Source organism: Pongo abelii, chromosome 12, assembly GCF_028885655.2.
Source record: "Pongo abelii isolate AG06213 chromosome 12, NHGRI_mPonAbe1-v2.0_pri, whole genome shotgun sequence".
Classification (NCBI taxonomy): Eukaryota; Metazoa; Chordata; class Mammalia; order Primates; family Hominidae; genus Pongo; species Pongo abelii.
In genome coordinates this window covers 95419812-95442007 of record NC_071997.2, presented here as the reverse complement: position 1 = coordinate 95442007, position 22196 = coordinate 95419812, and the positions used below count along the sequence as shown (strand labels likewise).

At 39.8% G+C, this 22196-nt stretch overlaps 2 protein-coding genes across 4 annotated transcripts in view; one reads left to right on the top strand and one right to left on the bottom strand.

Moving 5' to 3' along the window:
- CEBPZ (CCAAT enhancer binding protein zeta) overlaps positions 1-5388 on the bottom strand; it is a 30387-nt gene extending 24999 nt beyond the window's left edge. The window contains exons 1-2 of the mRNA XM_002812123.6: positions 5208-5388; positions 1343-2835 (exon numbers count right to left, since the gene is read on the bottom strand). Coding sequence (XP_002812169.2) covers positions 1343-2835; positions 5208-5363 — 1649 coding nt within the window. The 5' untranslated portion in view covers positions 5364-5388. The remainder of the gene's footprint in view (positions 1-1342; positions 2836-5207) is intronic.
- Positions 5389-5436: 48 nt separating this feature from the next.
- Positions 5437-22196, top strand: NDUFAF7 (NADH:ubiquinone oxidoreductase complex assembly factor 7). 3 transcript variants are annotated; one of them, XM_002812124.4, is made up of 10 exons: positions 5437-5556; positions 5902-6062; positions 9866-9946; positions 11514-11624; positions 15329-15542; positions 16394-16452; positions 17617-17727; positions 19818-19961; positions 21227-21400; positions 21906-22196. In XM_002812124.4, exons 1-10 carry the CDS (start codon positions 5502-5504, stop codon positions 22119-22121), a joined length of 1326 nt encoding a protein of 441 aa, XP_002812170.1. In that variant the 5' UTR covers positions 5437-5501; the 3' UTR covers positions 22122-22196. The 3 variants fall into 3 exon arrangements, with proteins under 3 accessions (XP_002812170.1, XP_063569789.1, XP_054404201.1); XM_054548226.2 differs by lacking the exon at positions 5437-5556 and adding an exon at positions 5578-5675; XM_063713719.1 differs by lacking the exon at positions 9866-9946.

The window sequence follows — 22196 nt, the reverse complement described above, 5'->3', positions numbered from 1 at the left end:
ATGAACTCTACAGCAAGTGGACCTGGACTTGCCACCTAACTTGGTCTCTTAATATCTGTGTGACCTTGCACAAATTATTGTACCTCACAGATTGGAGAGCTGTTAAGAGGATTAAACTAAAGAAACATGGATGAGTATCAGTAATAAGGACAGCAGCCAACATTTCACATAGCACTATGTGTTAAGCACTGTTAAGCACTTAATATACATAGAAAGATTACATGGGTTAACACACATAACCTCCTAACCTCCATTAAAGCCCCAATTCTGTCATTTACAAGCTGTAGAACCTTGTGCAAGTTTCAAAATCTTCAAAATAATCATATGAGATAGCTGCTTTTCTCTCCATCCTACAGACAAATCCACTTAGGCATGATAACATGGGATGAATTATGTCTACCAATAGGTTTTTAGTGGGGATCAAGTAATTTGCCCAAAATTACACAGAAAACTACTGGCAGGGACTCAAACCCAGGTGGCGTGGCTTAAGTCTAAGATACTAACCACTACTGCACATTTTCTCACAAGATATATCTATGTAAAAATATAAAAATGAATCAGAAGGAAATATATTAATTTCTTGAACACAGTTGCTATGTTCGACTGTCTCTTAAACAGCTCCAAACTGTGTACACATTGCTGAAAATATGATGCCTCAATGGGTGAGTTGCAAAATTCAGTAAAGAAAATCTTAATCTCCATTAAAAAACAACAACAAAAAAACCCCTGCACCCTGCACCCCCCAAAACTCTCTACTTAACATACTTTGTTTACCACAGCTCCCTTCTCTGCCACCTCCCCCAATATGAATGTGAGCGCCTCCAGGGGTGGGATTTCTGTTCGCTGTGCCTCCTGTGCACCTAGAGCATGGCACCATACTGCAGGCACTCAGAAAATACTTGTTGAATGAGTTACTGTGTGAATGCATTTAACTGTGTGAAAGACAGCAGGGAAAAGATATAGGACTGAGGAGAATGGGAAGACGGAAACTGCAATTATATCTGCAATTTTATTTCTTTAATATCCCAAAAGATTTAAAACAAATATAGCAAAATGTTAATTCTGAAATACTAGGTGGTAGATATGAATGAATCTTTTGGGTATTTTTCTGTATTTTACAACTTCTCAAAATGAAAAATGTATTCAAAGCATCTAATATAATTTGTGCCCATCAGGGAAACAAAGATTAAGTGACTTACTTGAAGGTGGCGAGTAGCAAGCTGCTGAGGGGGCCTAAAACCAAATTTTCTAATTCTTTCTCTTGCCCCACAGAGGGCACTGCTTGTGCTGTACTACATCAAGTTATTATTTCATGTCTCATATTGGAAGGGTATGTTCTTACCTGTATAATGCTGTGTAATATCGATCCGATATTGTCTGCTGAGAATTCATTACTTGGAAAAGCAGCATTAAAGCCTGCACACTGGTATTAAAATTCACAATATGCAACACTTTAAACAGTGTGTCAATCTGCTCCCTCACTTTGTCATCACCAGTCTGGGAATAAGGGTATGCCCTATTCACACCTGTTAAAAGGGCGCTAAGCATTTTTGATTCAACATCTTTTTTTTTGACACAAGTCTGAAAAAAGCAAAAGTAAACAGTTATTAATTTGTTAGCCAGTTCACTTTCTTCATGGGACAGAACCATTTGATTTAAAAAGCAAATTGCATAATATTGAGCTTTGGAGCTGATATTTGAGCGGAAGAGTAGCCTTTCTACTTCACCAGACACAACTCCTTTCATATTGGGATGTTTACAAAGTAATGTCTCTAACAGATGGGATGCTTTTGTGGCAATTCTGTTCTGAGGATCTCCCAGTTTATTTACCACTTGCACAAGAAGAGCCTTTTCTTCCTCAGGCTTGTTACAAAGCAGCTCATGAGCCACGGTAAGGGCTCTAGTTTTAGTGGTTACTAATGTATCATGACTTAAAGTTTCTAAGACCTGCACAAATTCCGCCACTAAGTGTTTCAGCTGGTGTTCAAAATACCATAATATCAGTCTTCTATCTCTTGAGTCCTTGTTGCCACTGGACAACTGTTCCAGTTTGTCAAAAGGATGCTGGCTGAAAATCCTCAGCTTCCGATTGTCTGGCAAAAGATCTGTGATAAGCAACTCTTTGAAAGTATCCAAGGCCATAAGGCACTGCTGTTTGCTGCCCTTCTTTTTAACAAGGTTCACAAGAGTTTCTACAAACTGAAGTGTGTGAACGGCATCATCCTGAATAAGAAGAATCATGGCTGCCATCCTGTCACCTAGTGTCCCCGATGACACAATTGCCTTCATCCAGGTAGAAGAGGCTCCCTTTTGACTATTCGTCTTACTTTTGAATAAGTTGATTTCATGCTCATACAGCTTCTGAGCAAGGGTTTTGTACTTAGATACAACATCCTGAGGCTGGGGTTTCAAAGAATATTCATTGCTATACTCCAGATCATACCATTTGCCTCCAGGCTTAAGTAACAAAGTCTGTCTCTCAGAAAATTCAAAGATGTTCTGTGTATCTTTCTTTACTTTCGGTGTGGTACTGCCATTCTCATCAGAATGTGGTTCTGGCCTATTCTTATTTTTCACCTTATTAACTGATGTCCTTTGACTTTCTGCTGTATTTTTATTATTTATTTTAGGTATTTTTACTTCTTTTTTGCTGGAATTTTCTTTTTCAGCTGGTTCATCTTCTTCAATTAAGCAAGCTTTTGTATACTTCGCCAAATTAAGATTTTGAATAAATGCTTCCAATTCACCTTGCTGAAGGTCATCAATTGCTCCTTTTTTGCCTCCATCTATCACTTCCTCATTCTCATCCAAAGTAGCCAGCATAAGGTAATCTTGCTGCATTAAAAACATAAGTTAAAAATACATTACAAATGTGAAAAATAAAACCATAAAATAATAGGAAACACAACATAATTTAAAAAATAATTTCAGAACTGGAAAAATCCTTTCAAATTTGACATAAAACTCAGGGTCCACAAAGGAAAGGATAAGTAAATTTATCTTTCTCTCTCTTTTACACACACACACACACACACACACACACACTTTTTATTTCGATATAGGAAAAAAATATAAATTATAAACTGGAAAAAAAAATACAAGCAATTCCTATCAAAGTAATTGGGTTTAATGCCTTAATATAAGTTTCTACACATCAGTAAGTGACAACCCAAAGAAAAATGTGCAAAGGATATGAACAGTTTATAGAAAAAAAGGGTTCTTTAAGAATATGAAAAGATGTTCAACCTCACTGAGATTTAGAGAAATCCACATTAAAACCACAATGATACATCCATCTTTTAATTTATCAGATGAGCAAAGATACACTGCAAGATGAGCAAGATACAATGACAGGTGATGCTGGGGAAGGGGTGGGGGAAACGGCACTTTCATACATGGTTGATGTGAGTGTAAACTGACACAGCCTCCATGGAGGACAATTTGTCAACTCCAATCACAACTATTTAATACAAGGCACACATCTGTTCACCCAGCAGCTTCATTTCTAAAAATTAACTGATTGAGACATGGTCTCGCTCTGTTGTCCAGGTTGGAGTACAGTGGCATGACCACAGCTGAACTGCAGCCTCAACCTCCCAGGCTGAAGTGATCCTCCAACCTCGGCCTGTAGCTGGGACTACACGCCCAGCTATTTAAAAAAAAAATTTTTTTTGAGATGAGGTCTCCTTATGTTGCCCAGGCTGGTCTCAAACTCCTGGATCAAGGTATCCTCCCACCTCCGACTCCCAAAGTGCTGGGATTATGGGTGTGAGCCACTGTGCCTGGCTCATTTCTACAAATTTATACTACATATACACTTACAAAAGTGGGGGAAAATACGATTAAGGTTATTAACTGTAGTATTATTTAAAATAGTGAAAGACTGGCAATAATTTAAATATTCACAATAAATGGCTGGTTAGATAAATTAAGACAGACAAAATGATTTATGCAGCCATATCAATGACACAGAACTTTATGCGCTGATATAGAAGGATTTCTAAGACAGAAAAGAAAGCAAAATGTAGAGATAGGTGTATATATATGGTACCATTTATGTAAAAAATAATACACCCGTATTTCATACACATAAATGAGTATGTATATGCTTGAAAAGGTATATAGTATCCCTGAAAGATATAAAATACAGTTGTAAAAACAATTGCTTCCTATCAGGGCAATTGTTATGGCTGAGATAAAAGTGGAAACAATTTGACTTTTCACTGTGTATCTTTTAAAGTTTGTATCACGTGTATCATGTGTATATATTACCTATTCAAAACTTAAATATACACAAGCACAGAGCAAACTGTGAATCTGCCTATCTCTAACCAACTTCTCCACCCTGAAAGTCCAGTCTCCAAACAAAATAATATTAAAAACAAAGTTAATTTCTGTTCCTTATCTGCTTAAAATCTTCCAGTGGTTTTGCACCAAACTCAGAGCAAAAGCCTGCCCTCTTACTCCTCGGCCCTCGTTTCTTACTATTCTCCCCTTAACTCACTCTGCCTCTGCTACACTGGCATTTTGGCTGCTCATGGAATTGGTTAGGCACTCTTCTGCCTGTCTTTGCATTTGCTGTTCCAACTGACTGGAATGGCAGCTCACTCCTTCCTCTCCTTTAGGATTCTGCTCAAATATTTCCGTGATGTGTTTGTCGATCATCTCATTTAATACTAACGCGCTCCCACTCCTTATCGCCCTTCCTTGTTTTATTTTCTTTTATAGCATTACCCCGCGTCTGCTGTACTATGTATTTAAAAGTATGTTTACTGTTTCTCTCCCTTAATTAGGATGCTCCAAAAAGAGAGCTTCTGGGGCATACAGTGACACGTGCATGTACTCTATGAGAACAGAAATGAAAATTCCAATACCACTGGTGTTCAAAACACTCATACTACAAGATCAGGACCAAGAAAAGCCACTCTCCGACCTGATGGTGTAATGGTTATACCACGTCAATAAAATCAGAAGATCGCCTACATCCTAAGAAAGGCCAGAGAATACAACGTTCAATTCGAAACTTTTCTTTTGTAAACAGCAGTGGAAACCAGCGTGGGAAGCGAACCGAACACATGCTTCAGAGGCTGGGATCTCGGTCCTGGACGCCCGCGCTCTACGCAGCGCGGAAGTGGCGGGGTAGTCAGCCTAGCCACATTCGGCACTCTCCACGCCTGATCCCTTTCCCCGGAGCCCGCGGCCGTTACCTTTGTGCCTCCGAGCCGTAACACTTCCTCCAGGGAGAACCCATTCTTGGCTTCACTAGTATTATCCTCGTCCTCCTCGTCTGGATCTTCTACTGCCTCCTTAGGGCGCCAAGGCCGCTTGGCATGGAACTCCAAAAGCTCCTTGGCTGCCGCCATGGCGGGCAGAGCATACGCGCGTGAAACTCAGCCTACTTCCGCTATGCCCGTGGCGTAATTCCTGTCGGGGCGTGTCTTCTCCCGGAAATGGCCTAAGCCCCAGTTCCTGGCGGAGCGAGCTAGCCTGCGAATTTCAGCATGAGTGTACTGGTGAGGTCAGGTTTGGGGCTGTTGTGTGCCGTGGCGCGCGGAGGTAAGCGTCAGTACCTTCGAAGCCCGGTTGCCGTGGAAACCGCGTGGGGCGCCTTCTTTAGTTCTTCAGTTGAGGGTACCCGGGGATCAAGGGCTCGGGGGCTCACTTCCACCTTGAAGGTGCCCTGGGCTGGAAACGGGTCCGGTACAAACGCAATAGGGCTGGGTAGTCGTGGGCAAGTGGGTGCTGTCTCTGCGCCCCGTGGGCGTGCTAAGCACAGTAGCCTGCGGTCTGCGTTGGGGCGAGGTTAAGGGTTCACGAAGCTGTTTTGAAAACGCTCAGGCGGCTTGCGCTCGTGAATGTTCAGATTTATCATGGGGTCTGTTTAATTCGTGTTTTTCGCAGCCATTCCTTCTATTTGGAGAGGGAAATACTTCAGCTCCGGGAATGAGCCTGCAGAAAACCCGGTGACGCCAATGCTGCGGCATCTTATTTACAAAATAAAGTCTACTGGTCCCATCACTGTGGCCGAGTACATGAAGGAGGTGTTGACTAATCCAGCCAAGGTATGGGTCGGGTAGCCCGAGGACTAGGCCCTCTCAAGCCGATTTGCGAGGTGCAAGCCAGGAGGGAGAAGCCCGGAGGTCCTCAGCCCAGGCCGTGGGGGTGCCTCCCAGGGGAAGAGCAATTTCTGAGGACCTGGGGACAGATAATTTGTCAGTTGGTCAGGGCTGGCTCACGTTAGAGGCAGTGCCAATAAAGAGAGGACACGGTCCAAGGGTGTTTAGGAGACAGAGTGTAGCTAATTGGATTTATGATGTGGGAAGGATGACTTTCCTACTTGGCTGATGGTAGGTGGTGTGGATTCATTGCTCTGGGAGAAGGAATGCAGGAGGAGGAAGTATGGAGAGTTCAGGCTGGTATATGAATTTGAAGTGTGTGGGACTCTTAGGGGGAAATCTCCAACAGGCAACTGGAAATAGGAATTACTGCCTGGAAAGTCGTCTGTGTTGGAATGGCTTCAGCTGGCATTGGAGACGTGGGTTTTCTCACATGTGCAGTTGAGAATGCAGTCTGGATCTTCACTGTTCTAGGATTAGGCACAATCACCGCTTTCTGACCCATGTTTCCTTGTCTGTTCTACAGAGCCATTTGGTGAAAGCGTATAGTCCTTTATTTTAGAATGTTTCATCTTTTGCTGGGTTGAAATATGACCTCTGTGGAATTCTGGGGTTGGTTTGGCCATTGCTGTTGGATATGGTGGTGTGACTCAAGTGTCGAGGTTTACCCAAGGCCGGTATCTTTCTTTCAATGCCGGTGGGCAGGGCTGCAAGATAGGTGGCTTAGACTAGTGTGGTGGTACTAGAAATAGAAGAGGGTGGTTTAGAAAAGGACTGACAGGATTTGCCGATGGATTGAGTGATGGAACGGAGGAATCAAGGCTGATTCGTAGTTTTAGCTTGAGCAGTTGGGTGATGATGGTACCTTTTATTGACATTAAGACAGACAGGACCAGGTTTGGAGGAGTACTGGGGAGAGAGCCTATACCAGGAGCTGCATTTTATACATATTTTGTTAGCAGTGACACGGAGGTGGAGATAGAAAGTAGGCAATTCGCTATAAGAGTCTGGCGTTCAGGGCCGGACGTGGTGGCTCGCACCTGTAATCCCAGCACTTTGGGAGGCCAAGGCGGGTGGATCACGAGGTCAGGAGTTTGAGACCAGCCTGACCAACATGGTGAAACCCCGTCTCTACTAAAAATACAAAAATTAGCCGGGCATGATGGCTTGTGACTGTAATCCCAGCTAGTCAGGAGGCAGGAGAATCGCTTGAAACCGGGACGCAGAGGTTGCAGTGAGCCGAGATTTCGCCATTGCGCTCCAGCCTGGGCAACAGAGCGAGACTCTGTCTCAAAAAAAAAAAAAGAGCCTGGTGTTCAGAAGAAAGACTGGGCAGGCATATATACATTTGCTCATCATCAGCATATAGGTCATATTTAAAGCCAAGGAACCAGGGAGAACATGCTGAGAGAAAGGAAGGTTTCCCAGCATTGAGAGTAGGGGTAACTCTAAAATTTAGAGGCTCTTAACCTAGGGACCCTTTAATAGAAATCAGGGGTCTCATGAAGCTGGATGGAAAAAAGTTATTTTCACTAACTTTCAACTGAAATTTAGCATTTCTTCAATTATGAACATACGCAGCAACCGGTAGCATCAGCAATACTTGTGACTTTGTCATCTGTGGAAATCATTGGTATTTCCTTATCACAATACAGTGATCACAGGCATCTCAGAATTTTATCGTGCTCATCCTTACTTCAAAATTTTGTTAATTATTAGGCCTTTGGCTTGATTATGGGCTTTTTTGTTTGTTTGCTTTATGAGACAGAGTCTCATTCTGTCGCCCAGGCTGGAGTGCAGTAGTGCAATCTTGGCTCACTGCAACCTCCACCTCCCAGGTTCAAAGGATTCTTGTGCCTCAGCCTCCCGAGTAGCTGGGATTACAGGTGTATGCTACCATGCCTGGCTAGGTTTTTTGTATTTTCAATGGAGATAGGGTTTTGCCTTGTTGGCCAGGCTGGTCTTGAACTCCTGGCCTCATATGATCCGCCTGTCTCAGCCTCCCAAAATGCTGGGATTACAGGTGTGAGCCACTGTGCCCGGCCTGATTATATTTTTTGAATACACTAGTAAAGAAGTGTATATATCACATTTTTTAAAACATTTGATACACATATTTCAGTTATTTCTTTGTGGTTCTGTGCATTTAAAAACACTCTGTGAAGGGGTCTATAGGCGTCACTGGATTACCACAGTGGTTCATAACACAAAAAAGTGTAAATACCCCTATAGTGTTTCCTTTTGAATGGAACTAGAAAGCCTAGAAGGAGAGATGCTGTGTGGATTGAAAAAATGTTTTTAAAAATGGGGGTGACTTGATTTATTTTGAATGCTGAAGGGGGAAAGTTGAAGCTGGAAGAGAGAGGGGGACGGCTAAAAGGACTCAGGGGAGTTGTGTGAGGAACGGCAGTCCAGAGCAGAGGCGGAGGGATTAGGTTGGGATAAGAGGAGAAGGGGAAGGCATTTGATTCTTGGAGTCCCCACATTAGGTTAGAGGCCAGGTGGGGATGGGAAGCTGAGGAGGTTGCATTTTATAACATTTCTTTAATTCCGGAGTGAGACTGGGGCCCGTGTCACCTGTAGTAAGGTGGTAGAGTAGGAGCTTGAGAAGCCTGAGAAATTTTTAACACAATTCTGTAGTGTTTCTTGAAGGTTAGGCATCGTGCTAAAACTTGGGATATGAAGATAAATAAGGCAATGATCTTCTGCAAACAACTATGCTTTGTGGTGAAGAACATAGACAAATAAGCTCAGAAAAGGTGGCACTGGATTTGGCCTTAGGTTGGAGGGCTGGAGGAGGTCAGCTAGGTGGCATTTGAGCAGATTCAGAGGATGAGTATAAGACTGCCAGGGAGAGTTGAAAAGGGAGAAGGGTGAGGATTTGCAGTGGCATGGATGTCTGGACAAGCAAGGCTAATAAGAAAAAAAAAAACCAAAAACCCTTTTTGTGGAGATAAAATGTTTATGTAGAAAAGTTCATAAATCACAAGTTTACAGCTCAGTGAATTTTCACAAAGCAAATTAACCAGCACCCAGATCAAGAAACAGAACATCACCAGCAGGCAGGGCCCATATATGAGACAGAAAGTGTTAGAATTTGGAGAGGAGGCTGGAGGAGCAGGCAGGGTCTTGCTGTGTTGGGTGTGGGAGCTGGGAGGGGAGGAAGGGTCTGGCGTGCAGAGATGGACGTTACATGACTTCTGCCTTTACGGTCAAGGTGTAATTGTTTTTCTATTAGTTTTGTAAAATGACTGTTACTTTGTAAAATTTGGGTAAAGACACCATGTTTCCCTTGCTTATTTTTTTTTTTTTAATGTTTATTTTTTGAGACGGAGTCTCACTTTGTCACCCAGGCTGGAGTGCAGTGGCGCAATCTCGGCTCACTGCAAGCTCTGCCTCCCGGGTTCACGCCATTCTCCTGCCTCAGCCTCTCAAATAGCTGGGACTACAGGCACCCGCCACCACGCCTGGCTAATTTTTTTGTATTGTTTTTAGTAGAGACGGGGTTTCACCATGTTAGCCAGGATGGTCTCAATCTCCTGACCTCGTGATCCACCCGTCTCAGCCTCCCAAAGTGCTGGGATTACAGGCATGAGCCACCGCGCCCGGCTCCCCTTGCTTATTTAGAGGAGAGAACTTTCTTACTAAATAATTATTTCACTTTTACATTATTTAGGATTTTGGAGGGGTATTTTTAAAAGGCTTATTTGAAAATTAATTTTGTTTCTCCATTTTCTCTTTTTACTCAGGGTTATTATGTGTACCGTGACATGCTAGGCGAAAAAGGAGATTTCATTACTTCACCTGAAATAAGTCAAATCTTTGGGGAGGTAATACCCAATGTAAAGTATGAATGAAGCTAATATAAACATTTGAGAGCAGATCAAATTGTATTATTCTGTAGTAGTGTTCTACAGCTTTTTTTGTGATTCATCAAAAGTTTTAACTTTATAGTAGTTTATGTACTGAGGGAATAGAGAGGCAGTGGAGGGGAGTAAAATGGTAGAGAGAATATTTGGAAAGTTTATACTCCACTGTAGGAAGGGAAATGGAGAGATAAGAGGGACAAAGAGAAAGAGAAGGAAAGGAGGGGGTCATAAAGAGGACAGAAAAAGGAGAATCAGATGAAATAAGAGAATGGAAGAAGGGGCTGGGCACAGTGGCTCACGCCTGTAATCCCAGCACTTTTGGGAGGCCGAGGCAGGCGGATCACAAGGTCAGGAGATCGAGACCATCCTGGCTAACATGGTGAAACCCAGTCTCTACTAAAAAAAGATACAAAAAAGTAGCCGGGCATGGTGGCGGTCTCCTGTAGTCCCAGCTACTTGGGAGGCTGAGGCAGGAGAATGGCGTGAACCCGGGAGGCGGAGCTTGCAGTGAGCCAAGATGGCGCCACTGTACTCCAGCCTGGGCGACTGAGCAAAACTCCAGCTCAAAAAAAAAAGAATGGAAGAAGGAAGAGAGACAAAAAGAAAGGCGAGAAAAGAGGTAGAGTGCCCAGGAGAGTGCCCAGGAATGAAGAAAGAAAAGATAAAGAGCATTGAAGAATTAGTGGAATTAAGAGAAGCTCTAAAGCTCCCAGTCATGATTTTAGCCATAGTTACAGTAAAAGTCTTCTTTTATTTATCTATTTTTTGAGCCAGGGTTTTGCTCTTATTGCCTAGGCTGGAGTGCAGTGGCGCAATCTCGGCTCACTGCAACCTCCGCTTTCCAGGTTCAAGCAATTCTCTTGCTTCAGCCTCCCGAGTAGCTGGGATTACAGGCATGTGCCACCACTCCTGGCTAATTTTGTATTTTTAGTAGAGACAGAGTTTCTCCATGTTGGTCAGGCTGGTCTTGAACTCCCGACCTCTGGTGGTCCACCTGCCTCAGCCTCCCAAAGTGCTGGGATTACGGGCGTGAGCTACCACGCCCAGCCAAGTCTTCCTTTAATAAACAGAATTCTAATTCATTTCCACTAAGTACCTTCTATGAATTTAGAAATAGTGTATAAGAGGAAGTAGAATGTGGGTATTAAAAAACATTAGTTATTGTAAGAGTCATGTAATTGTTTAAATCATATGAATATGAAGAAATGGCATAATCACATTTCATATGTTTATTTGCTTTCAAATACTGATACCTTTCTGCTAGTGATATCCTCTTATCTATGTCATGGGACCTTTTATAGCAGAGGCTGCCTTATTTTTTCCTACTAATCTTCCTAAATGGTGTATGTTATGATGTAGTCCTAGGAAGTTCCTATGTGTACAGGTACGTATGTATTAAATAACATTTATATGGCTGTACACATTTTGCTTTTTGGCATATAGTGCATATTTATGTGGAATTTTATATTGTATACTTTTATACTTTATAATACTTTAATACGTGTTTTTTTTTTTTCCCTTTTCACAGCTACTAGGGATATGGTTCATTAGTGAATGGATGGCCACTGGAAAAAGCACAGCTTTCCAGCTGGTGGAACTGGGCCCAGGTAGGGGAACCCTCGTGGGAGATATTTTGAGGGTAGGTAATAAAAGAATGTCTTTTAGTCTCATGTAAATGAATTTTAGTACTTCTGAGTGTGCAAACCATGTTGATTTCATTGGTTTTCAGTTCCTTAATTTCATATTTCTCAGCTAAAATATAATGTCAGAATAATGTAATCAGTCATTACTTACTGTTGTCTGTAAGCTTAAAAAATGGAGGGGAGGGGGAGAATATGAAAGCTAAACATAGGAAACATTTAGAAGACATTATGGGAGAGTGTATTTGTTTTCTCAGGAAGGAAAGTTTTTAATTATATAAAAAGTTTAGGCCAGGCGTGGTGGCTCAATCCTAGCATTTTGAGAGGCCAAGGTGGGCGGATCACGAGGTCAGGAGTTCAAGACCAGCCTGACCAACATAGTGAAACCCCATCTCTAGTAAAAATACAAAAATTAGCCGGGCATGGTGGCGCGCATCTGTAATCCAGCTACTCAGGAGGCTGAGGCAGGAGAATCGCTTGAACCCAGGAGGCAGAGGTTGCAGTGATTGCTGCAGTGATTGATTGCAGAGCTGAGATTGCGCCATTGCACTCCAGCCTGGTGACAGAGCGAGACTCTGTCTCAGAAAAAAAAAAAGTTTAGGCTGGGCCAAGTGGCTTATGCCTGTAATCCTAGCCCTTTGGGAGGCCAAGGTGGGAGGATTGCTTGAGGCCAAGAGTTCAAGACCAACCTGGCCAACAAAGCAAGACCTCGTCTCTTTTTATATTTAAAAAAAAAAAAGCAGGAGGCATAAAGCAAAAGATTAATATTTCATTTCTTACATGAAAATTAAAAACTTCTTGCTCTACAAATAAACTAGCAGCTTTTTGTTCTTCAAAGACCCTATTAAGAGAGTGATTAGACAAGCCACAGAGTGGGAGAAGTTATTTGTAACACGTAACCAACAGAGAACTAGTAGTTAGAATTATTTAAATAACTCCTTTAAGTCAGTAAGAAGACAGATCACTTGAGAAAAATCAGGCCAAAGATGTGAACAAGTCCATTCATAAAAGAGGAAAATACAAACAGCTAAAAAAGCAAAAAAAAAAAAAAAAAGATTAGTCTTATTGGTAGTCAGGGAGATGAAAATTAAAATCATAATGAGATACTACTGTAACCCTCACCAAATTAGAAAAAAAAGCCAAAAGTCTGTCAACACCAAGTATTGGTGAAGATGTGGATATGTGGAACAATGGAAACTCTCATATACTGCTTGTAAGAGTATAATTTAGTACATCCTTTTTTCTTTTCTTTTTTTTTTTTTTTTTTTTTGAGACGGAGTCTTGCTTTGTCGCTCAGGCTGGAGTGCAGTGGTACGATCTTGGCTCACTGCAACCTCTGCCTCCCAGGTTCAAGCGATTCTTGTGCCTCAGCCTCCTGAGTAGCTGGGATAATAGGCGTGGATCACCATGCCTGGCTAATTTTTTTATTTTTGGTAGAGAAGGGGTTTTACCATGCTGGCCAGGCTGATCTTGAACTCTTGGCCTCAAGTGGTCCGCCTGCCTCGGCCTCCCAGAGTGCTGGGATTACAGGCATGAGCCACCGTACCCAGCCTTGTACAACCATTTTGAAAAGCTATTGGCCATTATCTATTAACATCAAAGTTTCTTATTTTGTATGACCCAGCAATTTTACTGCTAGTGATATACCCTAGAGAAACTAGTGTATATGTGTACCAGGAGACACATACAAGAAGATAGCAGCATTGTATAAAATAGCGGAAAACAAACAGCACAAATGCCTATCAGGTGGGTAAATGAATCAGTTAATTGTGGTATAGTCATACAGTGGAATACGAAGTACTGCAAGAATGTGTGAAATCACGGTGGAATATAACAGTATTCAACATGAAAGAAGATGTGTGAAAGTAGCAGTTTGCAAAAGAGGTCATATCATATGATTGTATTTATATAAAATCCAAAAAACAGTCAACATTAAACAATATATATTTGGTGATAAAAATATGTTTAGTAACATTTATAAAGAAAAGTCAGGGTGTTATTAACTCAAGATTCAGAATGGTGGTGACTTCCAAGGATAGAGGGAGTCCACAGGGGCTTTGGAGATAAGGTCATGTCCCATTTCTTTAACCAGATGGTAGATATTCTCTCTTGTATCATTCTTTCTATCAGTCTATGTACTATTTTATGAAAACATTAAAAAGGAGGACAGTTGTTTATAGTACCTGATAGTATTTATTAAACTTTTGTAGTTTTTAGTATTTTGGAACTCATTAGTCTTTTTGAGTTTGTTTTATATGTACCTGGCAATTCAATGTAAAAAACAAACGTGGCTGGGCGTGGTGGCCCATGCCTATAATCCCAGCACTTTGGGAGTCCGAGGCTCCCAAAGTTCAAGATCAGCTTGGGCAACATGGTGAAACTCCATCTCTACAAAAAATATAAAAATTACCCAGGCGTGGTGGCATGCGTCTGTGGTTGAAGCTAGTCGGGGGGCTGAGGTGGGAGGATTGCTTGAGCCCAGGAGGTTGAGGCTGCAGTGAGCTGTGATTATGCCTTGACATAAGTGACAAAGTGAGACCCTGTCTCAAAAAAAAACCAAAAAACACCAACACGTACTCAATATAAATTTAAATTTCTTGATGCTTTATGGTTTTTGCTTTAAATGAGAAATTGAAGGATTTAAAAAATATATAAACATATGACAAATAAGAATCTTGATTATTTGGGTGAAGAAAGAAAACAAAATCACGGATTTAAATTTCCAGGGCTCTATTTTATGTTTTTCAGCAAGGTCATTTGAATATAAAATATTTAATATTTAATTTTCTTGTTCAAGTACTTTAAAAGTCGATTCCAGAGCCCTTAAAATGTATGAAGGATGCTTTTCCAGACTGAGTCATAAGAACTCCTAAAAAGCCAAAGAATTTAAAGGGTTGTAAAGCAAATAGCCAGAGAAGTGTCAGACCTGTTTTATTTTTGATGTTACCTTCTGAAGGAATTTCTCCTGGGAAGTTTTTCCATTTGTATTTCGATCTCAAAACTAAATTTGGAAAAATCATCTTGTTCATATTATCAGTCTGGATGTGCATATTCATATCTCAAAAGTATTAATTGGAGGCAGATCACCAGTAAAAATTAAATTCAAATGAAAAATAATGTTGATACACTTTATGCTTTTGCTATTGAATTTTTAGTCTTAAAAGATCGGTAAAATATTAGTATTTTCCTTTTTCCCTTGCATGTTTACAACAGTGAAAAAATATGTAGCTAAATATAGATTGAAAAATGTGGCAGACTCCCGAGTTAAGCAGTCAGGTTTTCAGTACCATTCAGATTTGATTCTTTGAGGTTAGAGTTCTCATCATCTCAAAGATGAGATTATTTCCTAGATCTAGAGACATTATCAAATCAAGGCTATCTACATTTTATTTCCTTGGTCTTTTTTTAGACTCCATAATTTGAATCATTGTTTTTATCAGATGCCAAATCTTTTATTTTCATTTGTTAATCATAATTTATCATTAGGAAACCAAATTGTGCATTGTTGATTTCTTATTTAGGTTATGCTTAATAACTAGTAGGTTATGATTCTTATAGACTGCTGGAGAGTGGCTTGGGTAAGGGACACATCTCTCTGAAATATTACTTCTATTTTGACATGACTAAATCATTGATGTAAATGATTAGGAAACTTAAAACCTACTTAACACATTGTATTTTTTTTTCTTCTTTTGGTATTTAGGTGTTCACTCAACTTGGATCTGTGCTGAAAAATTGTGACATTTCAGTACATCTGGTAGAGGTAAGCCAAAAATTAAGTGAGATTCAAGCATTGACACTGACTGAAGAGAAGGTCCCGTTAGAGCGAAATGCTGGATCCCCAGTGTATATGAAAGGTGTCACTAAGTCTGGGATTCCAGTTTCCTGGTACCGAGATCTGCAAGATGTTCCAAAAGGTAATTACCTTAATGTGGATTAATGAAAGAATTTTGATCACAACCCTCACAGTATTGATGGGACTGTAACGTTTTACAGCAATGTAATAGATTGAGTTACTGCTGCCAAGTCCCTTATCCATAGAGAGTAGCCTACTTTTTTCTAGAAAAGAGCATCATAATAGAAAATAAAGTTGCCTGACATTAAGTAGTAGTTTATTTCATGGAGGTTTGTAAAATCCCAAACAAAATGTAAATCTCCATTGTACTTTTGAGTATTTCCCTATAGCTAGGGTCGTACCGATGACGGAGCAGCCCAAGGCAGCCGGGGCTGATGGAAGCAGTGTTAGTAGGTGGGTTTAGTTCAGTTATAGAGTCTTTTAAAAAATCCTTACTTGCCTAAAGATAAGCAAGGTGTGGGGGAAAATCCCTGTACTAGTCAGGAATACTGACTAGTATTGACTAGTTTGAGTCTTGACTCAAAGCCAAAGTGGAGGTACGATCTTGGGCAAGGGACCTCGAGCCACTCCTGCCTCAGCCTTCTCAGGCTGGGAAGCCCGATTTTATGAAATCAAATTCCCTTCCAGCTAACAACTCTGACTTCTAATTTCCTTCAAGCCTTGTGATAAATAAAAGATTTAACTGCTATTTCAGTTATTTCCATTTTCTGACCCCATTTATGTGTAAAATAAGAATAGTAATAATTGTTCTTTTGTATGTTCTGCAGTGTAAGTTTTCCATGAAGAGGTAGATAATTCTGTGGTAGTGATGATTATGGAGGAAGTAGGCATTTTCTTTTTTACAGTTAATGTTCAAAAGAATTAATTCCTGTAAAATGTGGAAACATTAATTGTTTTCCTCTTTTTAAATAGGATACAGCTTTTATCTTGCACATGAATTTTTTGATGTTCTTCCTGTGCACAAATTTCAGGTATTGAGGGGGGAAAAAGTCGTGTCTATAATTGAATACAAAAGGCATTGTGTTGCCAATGTTTATGGTGTTTATTCAGTATACAAATTTTACTTGTTGAGGTTATTTTTAACTATTATTTGGAATTTTGGTACACATAAATAATTCAAAAGCAAAAAATGAAATATTAATGAGAATTGTTAGTTCTCCTGGGATAATTATTAAGAATTCTTAATTCTTCTGATTTGAAGAAGTAAGGGAATGAAAAATGGTAAGATGGTAACTAGCTATGGTGCAATGAAGGATTTACTTAAGCAAAAAATTTTTTTTTTTTTTAAAGAGATAGGGTATTGCTATGTTGCCCCAGGCTGGTCTTGAACTCCAGGGCTCAAGTGTTCATCCTGCCTCAGCATCCCAAGGAGCTGGGACTACAGGTGCGTGCCACTGCACCCAGCCAACCTTAGCACGTTTTAAAAAATCATAGATTAAAATTTTTTGGGCCAGGCATGGTGGCTTACACCTGTAATCTCAGCACTTTGGGAGGCCGAGGTGGGTGAATCACTTGAGGTCAGGAGTTCAAGACCAGCCTGGCCAACATGACGAAACCCTGTGTCTACTAAAAATACAAAAATTATCTGGGCTTGGTGGCACGTGCCTGTACTTCCCAGCTACTAGGGAGGCTGAGGCATGAGAATCGCTTGAACCCAGGAGGCAGAGGTTGCAATGAGCTGAGATTGTACCACTGCACTCTAGCCTGGGCAACAAAGTAAGACCTTGTCTCAAAAAAATAAATAAAACTTTTCTTCATTCTTTCTGTGAGGAGATTTAAGATTTGGTGATAATGTATGTGTACTGGTAATTTGTAAGGAGAAGAGCAGCTCTCATGATCCTGTAGTAATTTGTTAGTAAAGCTTCTGGCTATTCCTCCTGAGTCTATTTCCGTTTTTTGGGTACTTTTCATGCTGCTGATTTTATCTTCCACAGCGTCATCTCTGTTATTGTTTCTCTTACATCGATTGGTCTACTCATTGTTCAAAGGCAACGAAGTAATGAATTAAGTAATTTTAAATAGTGCTCTGTAAATGTTAGTTACTTATGGTAAGAGGAGAAAAAGCTATTTTTGGTAGAAGCAATGTAGAGAACAAACTTGCAAAAATTTGTTTTTATGTGTTATTTTGTGTTTAGAAAACACCACAGGGATGGCGAGAAGTATTTGTTGACATTGATCCACAGGTTTCTGATAAACTGAGGTTTGTTTTGGCACCTTCTGCCACCCCAGCAGAAGCCTTCATACAAGTAAGAATATGCTTTTTTAAGTTTCTTTTATTGCTCACAGAATCTTCAAAGTCTTATTTTCTGAGTTACTACTTTAGAATTTTAGAGTTCCTTTACAGGAAGAGTTGCTAGTAGCATAGGAGGTGCTTTTTATTGACGGTGAAAGTGCAGAGGAGCTAGAGGCAGGAGCATGGGTTAAAATCATTTCTTGAGTGTTTGACCTTAATGTCATGTAGTAAGAGAAAGTAAGTAACCGCTTACTCAGCCAAGTCTCTTACTTTCACACTTATCTCAGTTTCATGTCAAGTGGCAATGGTATTGTCCACGGGAAGAGTTTACATCTGTGAAAGCAATGTAGTACAGACTATAGTAAATTAACAGTAACAGCTAACGTTTGTTGAGTACTTTGTGTTACTCTGTTTTCTCATTTACTTCTCAAAGCAACAGTATTAGGTAGGTTCTATTATTATCCTTCTCTGGGCTACAGCATGGCTTTTATCCCGTGCTTCCACACAGACCTCAGTTTGATTCAGCCAGAATGATAGAATTCCTACTGCTTTCTGTTGATCTCAAGGAATCATCGCAACAGCCTGTCTATCATGGCTTGTTTAAAGGTACACAAGATCCCCATACGTCTCAGGAACGTCCAGGCTTCAGATTGCCTCTTTTTTTTTTAGTCCTTTTTTTCCAGCTCAGAGGATGATTTCTACTTTCTGGACCTTAACTGAGAACTTCCTACTCAGAAATTATCAGTTCTAAAAGCACAAGAGCTTTTAAACTTAAATGTATGAATTAAGTTCTCTTTGTTAAGTATAAATTTAAATGTCAGACTGAACACTTGTGAACACCTATTTTTTCATATTATAGCAACCTAAGTTTACCCGAATGACAAATTCATAGAACTACCAAGAACTAACCTCCTGGCCCTGGGAGTTCATTTAGTTCTTGACCTAATTAGTATTCACTTAGGAAGGGAGGGAGCGAATATTCTCTATCACTTGAATGACATGAATGGTAATACATGTCATCTTGAAGAGTAGCCTAAGATAGTAAGAATGTCAGCATGGTCAGCGTGTCTACTGATGCCTGATGAGGCTGACTTCATGGTTTTTATAGTTAAGCCACAGTAATTTGATTGCACTATTAGCTAAATAGTTTATTATATTTAATCCTCACAACAAACCTACAATATCTATAAGGAAGAAAACAACTCAGAAAGTTTAAGTAACTTGTCTACCAGTAAGCATAGGAAGAGCTGAGATTTAACTTCATCTGACTCGATGCCTGTTACCATAGGCAGACATCAGGGCAGGTCATTACTGCATTTCTATAATAAGGTGTTGGGAAGGAGTACAAGTTAATGTATGTTTTCATAATGAAGGGAAAGAAATACCACATTTTCAATCAGATCAGGAAGTAGTGAAATTTCATGTATACTAGTCAGGTTGGCAAGTGTTAATACTTAGTGTGATTTCGCTTTTTAAGCTAGGACACACTTATTGTGGCCCCTCAGTTAAGTGGACATCTTGGGGTAATAATGGTTTCAGTACATTGGCGCTGGTTGATAAGCCCGTGTTTCTTGATGTAGGGCATATCATTGGGATACTTCCTGGCACGACAGAGGGCATGATAATATAATTGTCTAATAGCGTCTGCTTTGTATTATTGGATTTGTACCATTTGTTCTTTCAGCACAATATTTTCATTGACTGTTATGTGCCTGGCACTGTTCTAGGCAGACAAAAAAATCCCTTTCCCATGCTTTCAACCTGGAGGAATGTGTTTATATGATTTGTGATATAAAAGTAATTTTACATTAAATAAAATGATAATGCTCTAGGCCATCTGGGGGGATTGGGAAGGCATTTGCCTTTTTATAAGAGATTAAAATGTCTTTGTAAATCAAGTGGATAGCATCAAAGAACTAAGGAGTTTTGTATAATAAAAAGGGAGTCAGGTGAAAAGTTGAGTGTAGAGAACATACTCATATTAAGAAAGAATTTATTTTTATTAAAACTAAGAAATGCTCTTTGAGGAAAAACCTGAAAAACCCTAAGGAAGTAATTCTTTCGAATGATGCATTTTGACTCTTGCAATGATCCCTTTACCAGCATGACGAAACAAGGGATCATGTTGAAGTGTGTCCTGATGCTGGTGTTATCATTGAGGAACTTTCTGAACGCATTGCATTAACTGGAGGTGCTGCACTGGTTGCTGATTATGGTCATGACGGAACAAGGACAGATACCTTCAGAGTATGTATAATTCAGTAACATGATTTATCAGAATTTCAGTGTTAGACCTGAAGCCCATTGAAGAGCTTTGATTTCTACAGTGCCTGTTATTGTTGTATTACATTATTTTATAGTTAACATTAATTCATGTTATTGTAATTCCCCTTAACCCTAGTTCTTACTGCTAACACGGAGTCTACTGTCCAGCCCTCCTTTAACAGGATCTGAATTGTGTACATTCTTCCTTAGTTGTAGAACCTACGTTTACATAAATCCAAATAAGCAGCTGAATAATACAAATGGAAAGATCTTCTTCACATTCTTAAATCTATCTGTACCCCCTTCATTCAAGAAAAATTTTGCTACTTCTTTGCAGATTTAAACTACCTACTGTAATCATTCTAGCTTTTTCTATCATATTTTCAACATTTTTTCCCTTTCCAGATGTATTCTTTTACACTGTTCCTAAACATCCTTTCTTAATGATCTTTGAATATGATCAATTCTATTCAATATACTTTAATTGAAAAACATTTAACTAAATGCTCTTAGTCATTTTCTAGGTCTATGGTTCTTAATTTCTAACTTTATTGTATCTAAAAATAACCTGGAGAGTTGGTTGAAAATACTCATTCTCTAGCCTCACCTCCAGGATTCTGACTGACCAGGTCTGGTTAGAGTCAGTAATATATTCTCAGGTGATTTTTTTTTTAAGTAATTTCAACTTTTATTTTAGATTTAGGGGGTACATGAGGCAGGTTTGTTATTTGTTACATGGGTATATTGCATTGACTCTGAGGTTTGGGGTACAAGTGAGGCTGTCACCCAGGTAGCAAGCATAGTACTCAGTAGATAGATTTTCAGCCCTTGTTCCCCTCCTCCTGTCTCCCCTCTAGTAGTCACCAGCGTTTGTTCCCATAGGTATGTTCACGTGTACCCAGTGTTTAGCTCTAAGTGAGATGTACATGTGGTATTTGGTTTTGTCCCTGCATTAATTCACTTAGGATAATGGCCTCCAGCTATGTCTACGTTGCTGAAAAGGACGTGATTTCATTTTTTTTTATGGCTGTGTAGTAGTTTGTACTGTATCTCAGGTGATTCTGATGCATGGTTGATGCATATACTTCGTAAAACACTGCCTAGGTGTTCCCTGCCTAGAGAATTAATGAGAGCTCTATTCCGTCACCTCAAGCATTAATGTAAATATTAAATAACTTTAATATGATAGCATTTCTTTAATCTTAATAACCATAAAAGGGCAAAAATCTGATTTCTTTATGTTCAAGGGGTTTTGTGGCCACAAGCTTCATGATGTCTTAATTGCCCCAGGAACAGCAGATCTAACAGCTGATGTGGACTTCAGTTATTTGCGAAGAATGGCACAGGGAAAAGTAGCCTCTGTGGGCCCAATAAAACAACACACATTTTTAAAAAATATGGGTATTGATGTCCGGCTGAAGGTAAGGTTTATTTTATTTCACTGTTATTAAGTACTTTCATAGTATTTCAAAAATTACTTTAAATAGTATATTCACCTGGCCTTAATGCTTTTGTAGTTAGCCAATCCTTGGTATTCCAGTCTTTTCAGGTAGTATAGGATTTAGTAACTAGTCTGGTAAGTTTTATGCATCTCCATGTGAGGTAGCATTAAGACTTCCAAATAGTGTTTTTGTTTGTTAAGAAAACTGCGTTTATGGGTATGAATTTTCTAACTGTTCTTCTGAAGACACCTCAACCTTACTGTAGATCAAACCCCCTGGGGATATTTGTTAAAAATGCAAATCCTTAGGTTTGTTTCACAACAACTTACATTTTTATTAAGTACTCTGTGATTCTCAGGCAGATAATCAGAAGTCACATTTTGAGTGCTGTTTTATTGGAATATTTGAGAGTCATTAGTATTGCTGCATGTAACTAGGAATCCTGTCTTCTGGTTATTTTTGCTAAGAATTGTTTTCTTTTCAGGTTCTTTTAGATAAATCAAATGAGCCATCAGTGAGGCAGCAGTTACTTCAAGGATATGATATGTTAATGAATCCAAAGAAGATGGGAGAGAGATTTAACTTTTTTGCCTTGCTACCTCATCAGAGACTTCAAGGTGGAAGACATCAGAGGAATGCACGTCAGTCAAAACCCTTTGCATCCCTTGTAGCTGGGTTTAGTGAACTTGCTTGGCAGTGATATTTCAGCTTGGACATTTTACCCTTCAGTCGGCCCAAGAAATCAAAATAAAGGAAACACATTTCATACACTGCA

Coding starts and splice junctions, on each gene's coding strand:
- NDUFAF7 (XM_002812124.4), top strand. CDS start 5,502: ATGAGTGTACTGGTGAGGTCAGGTTTGGGGCTGTTGTGTGCCGTGGCG. Junction 5,557..5,901: donor GTGTGCCGTGGCGCGCGGAG/GTAAGCGTCAGT, acceptor TGTTTTTCGCAG/CCATTCCTTCTATTTGGAGA. Junction 21,401..21,905: donor GTATTGATGTCCGGCTGAAG/GTAAGGTTTATT, acceptor TTTTCTTTTCAG/GTTCTTTTAGATAAATCAAA.